The sequence below is a fragment of the Sus scrofa genome, chromosome 1, assembly GCF_000003025.6.
Source record: "Sus scrofa isolate TJ Tabasco breed Duroc chromosome 1, Sscrofa11.1, whole genome shotgun sequence".
Classification (NCBI taxonomy): domain Eukaryota; kingdom Metazoa; phylum Chordata; class Mammalia; order Artiodactyla; family Suidae; genus Sus; species Sus scrofa.
The window spans coordinates 143,729,412-143,745,584 of NC_010443.5; the positions used below are offsets into that span (position 1 = coordinate 143,729,412).

Here is a 16,173-nt window from a genome sequence, read left to right on the forward strand (position 1 = left end):
ATTCTCCAGTGAACTCACCTGCACATTGGCTAAGCTCAGATATTGTAGTTTCCTTTGAGGAAAGATGGAGAACAGAAGGCCTTGGGCATGTTTCAAAATTGATATATTTCCTCTCCCCACTGCCAGAGCAGGAGGGGACTTTTTCTTTAATTTTCACCATGAGAATCTGAGGTAATTCTCACAGAAGTGTGGGAGCCTCCCTAAGACTGAAGCCCCTGGAGTTTTTAAGCTCTCAAGTTAGTTCAGTCAGCTTCCAGCAACTTGTCAATTACCGTTTAAATTTTCCTACCCATTTCTGGTGGAGGGGGCAAGCTGGGGGATCTAGGGAGTGGGAATTGCATGTGTCAAATAGATTTGAACCAGTTCATCTTTAAGAGTCTGTGCATCTCCATCAGTGACCCTACCTGCATGGATTTCATACTGAGTGAACATAAGGATGAATCATTTCTCCTAGCCATTCAAACTCAGTGTTGGAGCTTTTGCCCTCAAAGATGAGACTATTTAAATTCGTTTCTGGTCACTTTCATGAATTTGAAAGGTGTGATTATCTGTATTTTCCTGTCTCCTCAGTTTCCTAGGTGTCAGTTCCTATGACCTTGATTCTCTTATAGATTTAAGAAGATTTTTTCTTGTTATAAGAATGGAAATGATGACATTCAACACCTTTGCATATCCAAGCAGAAACCAGAAGTATCCATGTATATGCACACACACATTTGCTATTTTCATTGTTCTTATTCCTTTCTGTTCCATACTTCCATCTGTAATATTTGTAGTTCTGTCTGAAGAAAGCCCTTTGTAATTCTTTTAATATGTGCCTGTTATCAATAAGCCCTCTGTTATTTTTTGCCTAAGAATGAGTCTATTTTCCTTTTATTGTTGAAGGGCATGTTTACTAGGCATAAAATTCTCATTTGGCAATTGTGTCCTCTCACCATTCTGAATAGATCATTTCATTATCTTCTGACTTTCATTATTTCTGCAAAGAAATCAGCTGAGTTTTTAGTAGCTTTCTGCTCTATTGGAGTTAATCTGATTTTTTTTCTCTTCAAATTCTTATGGGCTTTCTCTTTGTCTTTAGTTTTCATTAACTTCACTATTCTACTTCTAGATGTATATATTTCTCTGTATCTATTATGGTTGGAGTTGATTGGGAGTCCTAAGTTGTGGGTTAATATCTTTCATCAGTTTGGAAAATTCTCAGCCATTATCTTTTCAGATGTTGTTTCTACTCCATTTCCTTCTGGGATTCCATAACACCATGAGACCTTGTCTTGAATTCTCTTTTATCCTCTTGTCTATGTTTTCCTTAATTTTCTGTCTCCTACTCTATTCTGAATAATTTCTTCTAATTTGGTTTCCAACTCATTACTTCTCCCCTTAATTGGTTTAATGTGTTTTTAATCCAACTACTGGATTTTATCTTCAGTTATAAATTTTTCAGTTCTAAAATGCTACTTGGCCTGTTTTTCTAAGCTGTTAAGTTACTTTTTATAGTTTTACACTTTCTGCAAAAATTTAAAAATTTGTCTTCTCTTTCATTTGTCCTGTACTATTGCATTAAAATCTGTGTCTGGTAATTTCAATACATTAAACCTCTGGAGGTATTTTTCTATTGTCTGTTGTTTCTGCTAGTTCTTTTTTATGCTGTCTTGTATTCCAAACTTTCTGGTTATATTTACTTGTGTGCCATAAATTTTATTTGAGAAATTGTTTGTAGAAATAACTTGAGACTTAGGTGTGATGCTATCTTCTTTCAAAGAGGATTTTCTTTTTCTCTCTCCCATGCACCTTGAAGCATTAGTAATCTAGGATCACCATAATTCAGTTTTAAGAATTGATATTTTTACACACATAACCCAACCTGGAGCTGGGCTACAGTTCCTTTGCAAGCTGGCTTACTCACACTTATTTGCAGCTCTTCAAATTCCCAACCCACAGCACAGGGAATTGACTATGGCCTCCACCAAGATATGAGAGTTTGAGGATTCTTCTCAACATTAAGGAGAAGAGCCCCCAGCACAGCAAAGGATCCACCCATTTCTCTTTCTCCAAAACTTTAATACTCAACAGAGAAATCCAGGCTAAACACCTACTGAGAAAGCTATCAAGGGACAGAGCAAGGGCAAATCTCAGAGTGATGCTGGTATGCCCAGAAGAGAGATAGTGCCTTAGAGCATGTTCTATGGAGCTTGACTACTCCAGCTCTCATTCTGCAGACATCATTTACTAGCTATAATGCCTTAAACAAGTTGCTTAGTCTCACATTGAGAGATGTGAGACTAAGCAACTATTGCTACTGATGTATAAAATGGAGATCATTATAGTACCTTCTTCATAATGTTGTTGTTGAGTATCAAGTCTTAATTTCTACTTCACACTCATTATAATGGCTATTATTTAAAAACAAACCAATCCCACCCCCCAGAAAACAACAAATTATTTTTGGTGTGGATATGGAGACTTTATAACTCTTGTGCATTGCTGATGGGAAAATAAAGCAGTGCAGCTTCTGTGGGAAATTGTATGGCAGTTCCTCAAAGAATTAACATAGAATCAGCATCATCTGATCCATTAATTCCACTTCTGGGTATATACCCAAAGAATAGAAAGCAGAAACTCAACCAGATATTTGTATGCTTGTGTTCATAGCAGAATTATTCATTAAAAAAAATTGTATGATTCTACCTAAATGAGGTACCCAGAACAATCAGTCATAGAGACAGAGGAGTCCCCTGGTGGCTCAGCAGGTTAAGGATCTGGCATTGTCACTGATGTGTCATGGCTTTGATCCCTGGCCCTGGAACTTCTGCATTCTTAAAAGCTCATAGAGATAGAAGGTTGAATAGAAATTGCCAGGGGTTGTAGGGAAGGGGAGAGTGAGTACAGAGTTTCAGACTGAGATAATGAAAAAGATCTGGAGATGAATAGAGGTAATGGTTCCACAACAGTGCGAATGTACTTAATGCCACGTTACTGTACACTTTAAAATGGTTAAAATTATAAATGTTATGTTGTATATAGTTTACCACAATAAAAAACTTTAAGTTAATTAATTTAGAGAACTTTATAGGAGTGCAAAAGAGTGTTGGCTATCATATTATTCTGAGATGGGGACAAAGAGGAGGAGGCAACAGTTCATCATAGAAGAGTCTCAGGGCTATTTGGACATGTCATGAGAAGCTACATGCGTCTCCTCATCCTTCCTGTCCTATTTCCAGATTAGAGTCTAGCCCATCCCCCACAGTTTCCAAAGCCACTCCATCAGGCAACTGCCCATTTCCCCATGCCCCAGGATGATCTGAGGCTTTCTGGTTGTGGTTTCCAGAGTGGCAGAGCAGACCCCTCAGAAATATTTCCATTTCTGAACCTGTACCCATAGTTCTCAGCACATACATAAAAATATTTGCAGGTTAACGAAGTAAACCAGAGCAAGTGCTATCAATTTTGCAGATGTAGAAACCATAGATAGCTTCCAGGTGTAGTAGGGAGCCTCCACCTGCTTGTGCTTTTAAAATGTTTGCACCATATGGACATGTGAACTATTGAATATTAAATCAATTACAAATAAAAGTGACTTCTATGTGCTTTCTTTAAAAATAACAAAAGTAACAAAAGGAGTTCCCTTGTGGCTGAGTGGGTTAAGGATCAAGCACTAGCTCTGGTTACAGCTGTGGTGCAGGTTCCATTCCTGGCCCAGGAACTTCCTCGTGCTGTGGGTGTAGCCAAAAAAAAAAAGCAGTAAAAACAATAAAAAGACATTAATCTGATGCCACTGACTGCAATGGGGGGGGTGTCCTCCTCTCTTGGGTCACATGTCTTAGGGAATCACAGGCAAGGGAATGGATGGGGAATACCCCAGGCCTTCCACAGCTCCCAAGAGGGCCAGAGATGGGGACCAGGAGGCACGTAAGGGTGATCCCCACCACAGCAGAGGCAATGGCACCAGGCAAGGGCCTTGGAAGAGCTTTGGCAGCCAGGTGTGGAAGAGACCCCATAAGTACAGCCAGATCAGAGCCTTGAGCAGGGTAGCCCAAGAGAGAGCTGCAGCAAATGCAGAAGCATTGTGAGATGGGAAGCCCAGAGCACAGCCACAGTGTGGAGGTGTCCCCTGGAGGTGGGGGAGGGGCATGCAGGGAATTCAAAACTCAGGGGAACATCTACCAGGCCCATGGGGACTCCTGAGCTATAATGTGTCCCTGGCAGGGGTCGTGTCTGGCAGGCAGCACAGGCCCATATGCGGTCATTCCCATCTGAGGTGACAAGAGCTAGGGAGCCAAGGAAGACACGGTCCCAGGCAGGACCATCAAAGAAGGAGGGCATCCTGCTGGGGCTGCTACCCCCATGTGGAGCCTTGCACAGAAAGTGGGATGCAAGCTTCACAAATGAACTGGACAAAATGTCAAGGGCCAGGAAGAAGGAAGGAAGAAGGGTGGTCTGAAGCCCACTGCAGGGAAAAAGGCTGGTTTGACAGGGTGAGAGCAGAACTACAGAGGCTGGGTTTGCACAGAATGCTGAGCACAACCAGTGGCCACAGAACAGTCACCAGAGCACCCTTTAAGCTTTGCTCCAGGTCCTATCTGGTAGGGGGCTCAGGAGGCAGGTGCTATCCCTTGAGTCTGAGAGGGCAAGTGTCCTTCTACTCTCCCTGATGATTTTGGGCACTTAAAATCAGGTACCATTCCCCAACTGGTGTGGGTGAGAGTGAGTCACAAGTGATTCAGACAGAACCCACATTGGGAAATGATCCCATCCCATCAAAGCCAAGGGAGGCTTCTGTGGGGATCATCAGGAAGCCAGCTCCAGACCTTCTAATGGACTTCAGGGAGGCAACTTGCTTCAATACAGGACAGTCATTGGCCCCTCAGATAATTAAGTTCCTGGTACAAGGTGGTGAGGCTTCCCAAATCCTTCCTTGTGACACTTAGGATCTTAGAGATATTCAGAGGAACTTCAGAAGAGAAGGAGGATCAAGGGTCAGATGAGTTTGGGAAACGCTGGGTTACATAAAAAGAAAGAGGTGTCTTCGTTGCAGGACTTCTCAGACACTTTCGCATCCTAACATGTGCATCTCCAAGGGGAAAATACAGGATGCAGAGTGGTCCAAATTAGTTCATGTGGGTTCATTTTTTGAGACTGTCCAAGCTCTGAGGAGCCCAATTTAGAACTTTAGAGAATGTTATTTCTGGGCAGACTCAGTTCTAGGAGGGGTAGCATCTCTGAGTTAGGAACCCCTCAAACAGAAAACATTCCTCTTCATCCCAGTGACTTTAAAAAAAAATAGCTTAATTGGTACCTTGAGAGGAGGAACTGGGCATGATGGGAAGGAGAAACCTCAGCTAAACAAAGTTTCCCAGCACTAGGGGAAATTTGGGAGTAATTGCTAACAGTCTCTTTAACCAGTGAGCTTGTTTGCTTGCTTTCTGAATCAACTGGGAAAGAAATGATGACCTGAAAAGAGTTGAATGATTCAGCCCTGAGAAAGAAAGACATCTTGCCTTTTTTTGACAACTTAGATGGACCTTGAGGGCATTACACTAAGTGAAATAAGTCAGACAAAGACTGTATGGTACCATTTATATGTGGAATCTTAAGAAGTTAAACTTTTTAGACTCTCAGAGGAACAGAGTGGTGGTTCCCAGGGTCTGGGAGATGGAAATCTTGTTGAAGGATACAAACTTTCAGTTTAAGATGAACAAGGAGTTCCCACAGTGACAAAATAGGTTAGGAATCCAACTGCAGCAGCTAGGGTCACTGCAAAAGCATGGGTTTGATCCCTGGCCCAGCACATTGGGTTAAGGATCTGGTGTTGCCACAGCTATGGTGTAGGTTGCAGCTGTGGCTTGGATTCAGTCCCTTACCCCAGAACTTCCACATGCCTCGGGTATTCCATTTGCCTGAATGTTGGTAAGAGAATAGATCCTAAATGTTCTTGCCACAGAAAAAGAAATATAGGTGTTCCAGTCATGTCTCAGCAGTAATGAACCCAACTAGTATCCATGAGGGTGCGGGTTAGATCCCTGGCCTCACTCAGTTGGTTAAAGATCTGGTGTTGCCGTGAACTGTAGTGTAGGTTGCAGATGCCGCTCGGATCTGGCATTGCTATGGCTCTGGCATAGGATGGCGGCTACAGCTCCTATTCAATCCCTAGCCTGGGAACTTCCATATGCCAGGGTTTCTGCTCTAAAAAGACAAAAAGAAAAAAAAAAGAAATGTAACTTACATGATTGGATGGAGATGACAGGTAACATTATGGTGGGAATTACTTTGCAATACATAAATGCATCAAACTGACACTTGTACAACTTAAACTTACACAATGTTGTGTGTCAATTATATCTTATAAATGTTATATGAAACCTTGGAACAGAAAAGGACATTAGATAAAAACTAAGGAAGTCTAAACAAAGCAGAATCTTTAGCTAATGATAGTATGTCAGTATTGATTCATTCATTACAACAGGATACCATGTAGTAATGTAAATACATGTATACATTTATATGATAGTATGAATATACCGTAATAATATGTTAATAATAGAGGTATACTAGGTAGATAGAAACTCTCTATACTGTCTTCTCAATTTTTCTCTAAATTTAAAACTGTTTTAAAAAGTAAAGTTTATTAAATTTTTTTTCCTTAAGTAGAATGCCAGAATCTCTCTGCTGTTTGCAGAACTGTCCCCTACCCTCCATAAGCTCTGAGCTTTCACACTTGCTATGTTCAGAGACTTTTCAGAAGATTCTTACCAAAAAGTTAAAAATTCAAAATTTCTGCTAATTAAAACAAAAGAGTCAAGGAACAATTCCTAGAACTTTTTGTTTAAAATTTTACTTGGATTTACAGGATGTGCCTAATTTTGTTTTTACTTTTTTTTTTCTTTTTTTTTTTTTTTAGGGCCATCCCAGCAGCATATGGTGGTTCCCGGCCTAGGGGTTTAATTGGAGCTGTGGCCACTGGCCTACACCACAGCCACAGCAATGTCAGACCCAGACTGCCTCTATGACCTACACCACAGCTCACCACAACACAGGATCCTTAACCTACTGAGCGGGGCCAGAGATCAAACCTCATGGATGCTGGTGAGATTAGTTTCCACTGAGCCACGATGGGAACTCCAGGATGTGCCTAAATTTTGTTTCAGTGCATTTTTTTTTTCTTTATTGGATATTGCAACCAAACTGGGTAAAACATAATTTTAGCGGCTGTGAAGAGAGAAATGACGCTGGCAGGAGATTATCGTGAAGACCGTTATGGTGGCTCCCTTTCCAATGCGCCCTGAGATAGAAATGACTTATGTACCAGGTGACAAAGGGGAGCCCAGTGTGTAATCCAAGTACATCCTCTGAGGGATCTTTCAGGTCCCATCTGTGAGAAGTCACAGCTGGTTTCATGAAGCTCATGCTCCCTTTTATATCTCAGCAATTCTGTACTTATGCAGTCAGCTGCTATAAACAAGGTCAGACTGAGGCGAAATTACTTCTTGCATGGTTCCTGCCTACGCTTCTCCTCAGAAACACAGACATCTTGAAAGAAGAAAGACAAAAAGTCACATTGACTTTCATATAATTGGACCCACATTTTGGGAGATTGGCCATTGCTCCAGAGTGAAGACTGAAGAAGCAGTAGCCTCGGGGGTTTGGAATTTGGAAGAAGTCTCCCCCTCAGTCCCACCAGAGGGCGGAAGGTTACATTCAGATGTGTGGAGAATGCAGTTCGCTGACGCGGTGGGGCGTTTTACACGTGCTTGGTGCACTTGTGGATTAACGAGGTGTCAGGAATCTGGCAGGAGAAGGAAAACCGGCTCAGAAAATGCTCCCTCTTCAGAAAATGCTCCCTCCTCGACACTTCCAGAAGGTCTGGCCGTGATCAGGTCAGCCTGAAGCAGCATCAGATACACACCCTCTTTTGCCCAGACCAGCCACCCCAATTCCTGACATTCCCACCATTGTAAGATTTCTACAAAGCTTTGACGTAGTTGGTTATTTTCACCGCAAAATCACTGGATTTCTTTTCACTATTGAGATTATTCTGGCAACTAAAAAATAGCCAATGTTTGGCTGGTGTTTTATGCATGTGCTTGTTATCCCAGCACACGTCCTCTGCCAACATTGCAACACGACCCACGGAGAAGCCAAAAATAAATAAATAAAAGAGAAGAGAAAAGGGGAAAAGGGAAAGGGAAGCTCCGTGACCAGACAGGAAACCTCTGTCCAGTTGGGATCCTTCCATTGGTCACTCCACCAGAGGCTCACCGGGCTGGTGTCCTCCACTGCAGTGTGGCCAGCAATGGAAGCAAGGTGAGAACTCGAGCTCATGCCAGCCTGGAGATGCGTGGAGAGCAGGAGGGTGGTGCAGAAAGGCTGCTGCTGCAACTATTGACAGGCCAGGTGTTCTTTGGAAAGTGACCAGCACATGTTGGCCAACCTGGCCTACCAGGAAGACCCTTTGCCTTTCAGAAAGGAGAGCCTCCCAGGTCTGCAAACCAAAGGTTTGAAGATCTTTTTTCCCTCAGGTGGAAAAATTTACATTATTTTGATGTCAGTCAGTCGAGGATTTACAGAGAAATGGAGGCAGAATTTATGGTGATCAAAGACATCGATAGACCTGCCTAATCTGATTATCCAGGTATTTGTTTTCACAATTATCCTTGATAACAACACCAAAGATCTTCGATTCCACTCTAGCCTTCCTCATTCAGAGAGCCATTGTTCAATGAAATGGGAGTTAATTGACAAAGTAAATGCATTTTTAAAATATACCTACCACTTCAGCTTCTTGATTTCAGAGATTCTGCCATTGAAGTCACTCAGGGTCAACACTATCTGGTTTTAAAATGTATGTGAAAAATTCAGAAATATGTAATGTGGAAGCTCACCCCTGCAGCCAATCCCAGGAACAAGATAGTTTGTGGCGCAGATATTAAGTCCTACCCCAAATGAGACTTTGAGAAAGAAGATATTTGGAACAGGGCTTCCATGTCAGGATTTACAAACTTTTTGAGGCGCCCTCACCACTCCCCAGGTCTCTCCCAACTAACCCTTGCTTCCCAGCCTGCTCTTCCTCTTTCACTGCCCATAACCTGCCCTGGCCTGGGAACCATCATCCAGTTCACAGTGGCTGCTGGCCTGCCTGTGGACCTCCTGTAGCCCATCTCTTGCTCTTTACCTAAAATGCCTCCTTCCAAATCTACCACCTGGACTTGTACCCAAACTACATGCTCGGTTGAAACAACTCCTCCTTCTTTTAATAAGTTCTCTCTCCCTTTATATTTTCCTATCACTTGGCAAGTATGATTAGAAAGAATCCTATAGCCTTCCTTGTATTCCAACATGTTCATATAGGCATCATCTCCCTGACTAGACTGCAAAGTATGGGAGTCATTCCCATGTCTCCACACAGAATAGAAGATGTCATGTCAGTGGGGAATTTAGTTGACTGCTTGGAGGATAGCAAAGAAGCAAGAGACCAAGGCAAATTTGTAAAGTTAAAAGGCATCTATGACAAACTGGGGGGAAATATTTGTTACTATCATAGTCACATGCTTGCCAACCTTAATATATATGAACAGGCTTTAAACATAAAGAAAAGAATCCTGGAGTTCCCAGTGTGACTCAGTGGGTTAAAAACCAGATGTTGTCTCTGTGAGGATACAGGTTCCATCCCTGGACTTTAGCAGTGTTTTAAGGACCCAGGATGGCCACAAGCTGCAGCATAGGTTGCAGATGTGGCTTGGATCTGGTGTTGCTGTGGCTGTGGCATCTGCAGCTCTGATTCCACCCCTAGCCAGGGAACTTCCATATGCCACAGGTGCGGCCATTAAAAAAAAAAATTAAGAGGGAAAAGAACCCTAAAAAAATGATCAGGGGATGTGGAAAGTTCAGAGCAGCAGAAATGCACATGGCCTTTAAACATGTAATGATCCCTGAACGCACTCATAGTAAGATAAATACACATTAAAACTACATTGGCCTAGGAGTTCCCATCATGGCTCAGTAGGAATGAACCCAACCAGTATCCATGAGGACGCAGGTTCAATCCTGGCCTCGCTCAGTGGGTTAAGGGTCTGGTATTGCCGTGAACTCTGATGTAGGTTGCAGATGCAGCTTGGATCCAGCATTGCTGTGGTTGTGCATAGGCTGGCAGCTGCAGCTCTGATTCAACCTCTAGCCCTGGAACTTCCATATGCCATATGTGTGGTCCCAGAAAAACAAAAAACTACGTTGGCCTGGAGTTCCTTTGTGGCTCAGCAGGTTAATGATCTGGCATTATCACTTCTGTGGTCCAGATTGCTGCTGTGGTATGGGTTTGATCCCTGGCATGGGAACTTCATATGCAGCCAAAAACAAAAAACAAAAACAAAAAACTACATTGACCTACAGCCATCTAATAGAACACTCCACCCAACAGCAAGAGAGTACATGTTATTTTTAAGTTTACATGGAACATTCTCCAGGATAGATGATATATAAGCCATGAAACAAGCCTAAGTAAGTTTAAAAGGGTTGAAATCATACAAAGTATATTCTTAACCACAGTTAAATTAGAAGTCAATAACAGAAAGAAATGTGAGAAATTAAAAAACATGTGAACATAAAACCACATACTCCTAAGTAAACAGTGGTCTAAAAAAGTCACATGAAAAATTAGAAACAACTTTAAGATGAACAAAAGTGAAAACACAACATACTAAAACTTATCGGATGCAGCTAAAGCAGTGCTCAGAGGAAAACTTATAGCTGTGGACTATTATTCATAATAAAAGACCTCAAATCAATAATCTAATCTTCAGCTTTGGAAAACTAGAAAAAGAAGAGAAAACCAAATCCAAGTCAAGCAGAAGAAAGGAAATTAAAACTAGAGTAGAAAGAAATAATATAAAGACTAGCAATATAACAGAAGAAATTGATGAAACCAAGCTTTTTTTAAAAGATCATTGAAATTGATAAAACTGTACGTAGACTAACCAAGAAAACAGAGGGAGAGAGAGAAGACTCAAATTATTAAAATCAAGAATGAAAGATAGGACACTACTACTAATATAGATAAAAAGGATTGTAAGGGAATATCATGAAAAAACATGCCAACAAATGAAAAACTCAGATGTAATGAATAAATTCATGAAAAGACATTGATTACTGACTTGAGAGAAATAGAAAAATCTGAATAGATGTATAAAAAGTAAAAGGATTGAACTAATAATTTTAAAGCTTTCCATAAAGAAAACCCAGGCACATAACTTCTGCCAAACATGTAAAGAAGAATTAATACCAATCTTTCACCAACTCTTACAGAAAATAGGAGAACATTCCCCAACTCTTATATGAAACCAGTATTACCTGATACAAAAACTAGACAAAGGCATCAGAAGAAAAGAAAAGTATAGGCCAGAACTATACTGAGACATCATTTCTTAATAAGACAGGCCAAAAATCCAAAAAATTAACAACACATTCTGTGCATGAGGCTGCAAAGAAACAGAACTCCTATAAAATGCTGGTGGAAATACAAGGTGGTAAACCTCTATGGAGGGGAATTTTGCAATATTAGCAAAATTAGGTATGCATTTAACCTTAATCCCAGTAATCTCACTTCTAGGAAACTAGCCTAAAGATTACCGGCAAAATGCAAAAGAACATGTGGATGACTTTTTGTTGCTATGTGGTTTGTAAAGACCAAAAACCACCCAAGTGTCCATTTGGTTGAATCAACCTGCATGCATTCACTCAAGGATTTAGACTACACAGCTACAAAAAGAAATGAGATAATGGCTAAGTAATTCCCAGGAAAAGTGGAGAAGTGAAATGCAAAGAGCAAGGTGGGAAAGTGCGTAAAGTCCTCTACTACTTCTGTGAAAAAGATACATATATTTATTATATAGTATTTTGTAATAATCAGGATGTATTATTAATTTATTGTATAAATTAATATAAATATATACATTTATAGAAATTATATATTAATATAAACTCTAGATTTTATTGTGTGAATTCTATATTTATATATACACACAAACTTCATAGTTCTTCCCACTGGAAAAGACCTAGAAACAAATCAGTTCAAAAGCAGATACTGGTTTCTAAATATCACTTCCCACTAAAGGGAACCAGGGAATTCATTTATATGTATGACTGTGTCACTTTGCTGTACAGCAGAAATTGACACAACATTGTAAATCAACTATACTTTAATTTAAAAATAAATAAAAATTGGAACTGTAAAAGGAATCAGGGCTCCTTGGAGAAATGGCCAAGTCCAGGTCTAGGGGAAGAAATGCACAACATGAGCCGGGACCATCTTTCCATTCCCGTTAGCAAGGAACTTTTCATATACTCCTGGCGTCCACTAGAAGGCTTCCCAGAGCCCATGTGAAATTGGAACAATTAGAGCAATAGTAAGGAAAACTACTACTATGGATTGAGACATATCAAATATATTCCAATCCATGAATTCACACCGACACTCGGAAAAAAGAAACATGTTAGTTCCCCTTGGAGTTGGTGCCAAGGCACCAACTTATTGCTCTGGAAACAGAAACACTTTCCCTGCGCCTTTCCTGTGTGAACTGTGCTAACCAGTTTGGTCTGGGAAATCTTCTCTTCGCAGATGAATCCCAGCTAATAAATGAGGAAGGGATGGTAGAAGTAGGTCACCATTTTGCAAGTCCTAGTGATGCACAGGCTGTAGGACATTACCGTCAAGGTCTGCTATTCTTGCGCGCGAGAGAAAAGCAGTCGCCAGGTGGAAGGACACACCCCACAGGTGAGACTGCTAGGAAGTCCTCCCCGGATCCGTACAGGCTTGGAGATCTGACTCTGGGTCAGGAATTGCAGGGCACAGAGGAGCAAGAGAGAAACATGGGTTTGTCCTGGAGTCTCCCGTGAGCGGAACCCAAACAAAGCCCAGGCAGAGTGTGGGCACTGCTTCAGTACTCAGGTGCCTCTGCCAGGTTGCCGCCTTCAGAACCAGGGCATGCAGGGGAGCTCGTGGTCACTGTCCCAACTTCCCCCACCAACTGTGACCCTGTGACACAGGCAAGCTGCTCCCTCCCTTGGTGCCTGGACATCCTCACTCCTCACCCAGAAGGAGAGGTACCCTACCTCCGTGGCTGGTAAGGACTGAGTTAATTAATTCTCAAACTGTCGGACCTGGTCCCAATTAACTACCTGCCCAGTAGTTAACTTCACAGTCACTAGTCCTAGCGCCGTCGTCGTTGGGTCAGATCACTCACTGGACACGTAGTAACCCGTGCACACTAACAATCTGCTCATAGCTCATGGGTATTCTTCCCAAGCACCTGGTTGTTGCAGGTAGGGGACACAGAGGATGCCTTATGAGAGGGGAGGTCCTGCCCAGAACCCCTCCCTCAGCAGCTCTGCTCAGTGCCAGCCAGCAGGAGTATAATATGAGCTGAGCCACCAGCCCTGGGTGTCCTTTTAAATTTTCTAGTAGTCACTTTTCTAAAAAGTAAATAGAATCAGGTAAGAAAAAGTTAGTAATATGTCTTATTCAACCCAATACATCCCAAATATCATTTCAACATGCAATCAGTAAAAAAAATAGTATCACAAGGAGTTCACACCAGGGCGCAGTGGGTTAAGAATCTGACTGCAGCCACTCCAATGGCTGCAGAGGTGTGGGTTCCACTCTGACTCAGTGCAGTGGGTTAAAGGATCCTGCATTGCTTCAGCTGCAGCTCGGATTCAATCCCTAGCCTGGACACTTCCATATGCAGTGGGTGTGGCTATAAAAAAAATTGTATCACCAGTCTTCATCATGTCCTATTTTTTTGCTCTCAGAGCACTTTGCACTTCAGACTGGCTGCATTTCAAGTACTTGGTCAGCAGCCAGACCTGGCTCAAAACACCCTGTTACCGGTGACAGTCCCAGAGTGCTGACATCACCAGTGCTGGCCTCAGGGAGGAGGGAGGTTTGCCTGCAGAGATTTAGGGAGTCCATCCCCTCTGTTATCTGACCCTGAGAAGGGACCTATGTGATTAATGGCAGTCATGTCCTCTGGCTGGAGAGGCACTTACTGTCCAGCTGGGATGGGCTGCCCCTTGGCACTGAGCACCTGGCTTCCCCCTTTTGCTGCCATGACAGGCCATGGAGGGAGCCACAAGGAAGGCGGAGGCTCGTCTGCCCACTTGGGCCTCCCTGGCCACTCCCAGTCTGATTCGTGATGCCCCGGAAATGCCCTGCATCCATAAATCTGCCTCAAACCATGCAGTCAGACCTACAGCCACCCACAGCATCCCCTCTGCACCCAAGGGACTCCTGCTAAAAGCCGTGAATCTGTCGGGCCTGTGGTAAGCACCATCACCAGTTTACAAGGCAAACAAGCCCCAACCCCTTGGGGTATGTGTTGGCCCCAGGCTTAGGCTGCACCCCGGGAACACCCTGAGCCAGTCAGTTCCCAGCCTGTGTGTGCTGACAAGGGACCGAGGAAGTAACACCTCACCCCCCACTGCCTGTGCACCCACTCTGACACAAGTTTGTCAACCTTTGGTGGGCACAGACTGGAGAGAAGCTGGTGAGAGCAAAGGATGGACCCTCCTCCCCAGAAAAAGGCCCAGCCCACCCAAACAATCCTGCATCTATCTCCAGAGCTCTGGGGCTCCTTGAGCCCCTGAGGGTCCCCCAGGCATGGGTATAACCTCCTGCAGCTTGGGGGAAGGACTGGCTGCAGGCTCAGGCTTCACCCCATGGAGCACTCTGGGCCAGTTGGTTTCCTGTCCCACCTCCCAGGCCCTCTGGGCAAAGCAGCCACTTGATTCATGGGAGCCTCAGTGTTCTCATCTGTAAAATGGAAACTGCCTTAACAGCCCTTGCGGTCAGCCTGTCTGCATTTCTACTGCTCTGTGATGGGGGAGGCAGCCAGGGCCAAGGGGACTTGCAGGTGTATGGGGAAGCCCCAACACCGTGCATATAGGGTCATGTAGGGGAGAATTTCAGGTTTGGCATTTTTCTCTCCTGCTAGGCTGAGAAGCTCACTGAACACTGGACTAGCCATGTGTATTGTTATAGCAAACCCCAAAGCTCTCATCAGGGCAGTTTGGGGGTGACTATGAGTATAGAGCACTCTGGCTGCTGCAGGAGTGGGGACAGTGGGGATTTGGAGCTCCTAGACAGGAACACAGTCACATGGGACTCATGCTGCCCACACACCAGAATTCACCTCGACCTCTGGCCCAACCTCAGATGCTCTGAAAGGGATGAGGGATGATGAGTGCCATGTGCTGCCTTCTCCCAGCTCCCCGGGGCAGGGCACTGACCGCGTGATGGGGGCTTCTGAAAGAACCATTATGTCCAGTTGTCTCAATTATGCAAAACATTTCTAGCAGGGGAATGGCTGGCTGGGGAGAGAGTCACTTCAAAGGGAAAGTTCTCACTTCCCTTCCTTCTCTCAGATCCCAAGGCTGCTTTTATGGGATCCCCCATGGAACAGCCTGGTGTGTTTGGCCATGGTTTCCTTTTGGGGCCTGGGAGTGAGGTCATGAGACTGTAGCCTCAGCAGGATCACAAGGGCTTGGAGCAGGCCGTCACATGCTCCTTGTGAGGATGACCCCTCTTAAAGGGTGGGCCCTCCTCAGCCAGCTTCCTGTCTGGCCAGAGGAGGAAGCCAGAAGAGTCAGGGCACCCACTCTGTCCCATCACTGCGGCAGGTAAGCTCAGGTGCAGATAAGCTCAGGTGTGAGTAAACTCATTGCAGGTAGGTACAGGTGTGGGTAAGCTCAGGTTCTGGTAAGCAAAGCACAGGTACAGGGCTCTGCTTCTCTGGGTTTCCAGCTCTTCTCCTGCTGAGGCTGGCTAGACAAGGTCATGTGGGAATGGCCAATGAATCGTGTGGAGCTGGCCACCACCAGGCTCCAGCGTCTAAATGCAGGTGCCAGGAGGCTGCTGAGAAGCCTCAGCTCCAGGGCTCAGCCTCCTGGCCTCTCATCTTACCTCCCTAGCATCGTACCTCCATTCCTTTGCTTCCTGGAGGATGTGACTCTTCCCAAGAGCCCCACGGTTCCTGAAATTCCTGGCGGGCTTATACCAGTCGATATTTTACCTATTAGTTAAAACCTCAGGGGAAATTGTTGGCTGTGAAGGGAGATAGAGACACTTTCTTACTGCCAGCAGCAGTGGGAGCTGGTTTCTGGAAAGCAGTTTAGCAGTAGGTGCCC

General features: G+C 43.8%; 1 protein-coding gene across 1 annotated transcript in view; it reads left to right on the plus strand.

The window, feature by feature from the left end:
* TRPM1 (transient receptor potential cation channel subfamily M member 1) overlaps positions 1-16,173 on the plus strand; it is a 138,674-nt gene that overhangs the window by 11,117 nt on the left and 111,384 nt on the right. Inside the window, exons 5-6 of the mRNA XM_021084963.1 lie at positions 12,951-13,092; positions 15,579-15,666. Coding sequence (XP_020940622.1) covers positions 12,951-13,092; positions 15,579-15,666 — 230 coding nt within the window. The remainder of the gene's footprint in view (positions 1-12,950; positions 13,093-15,578; positions 15,667-16,173) is intronic.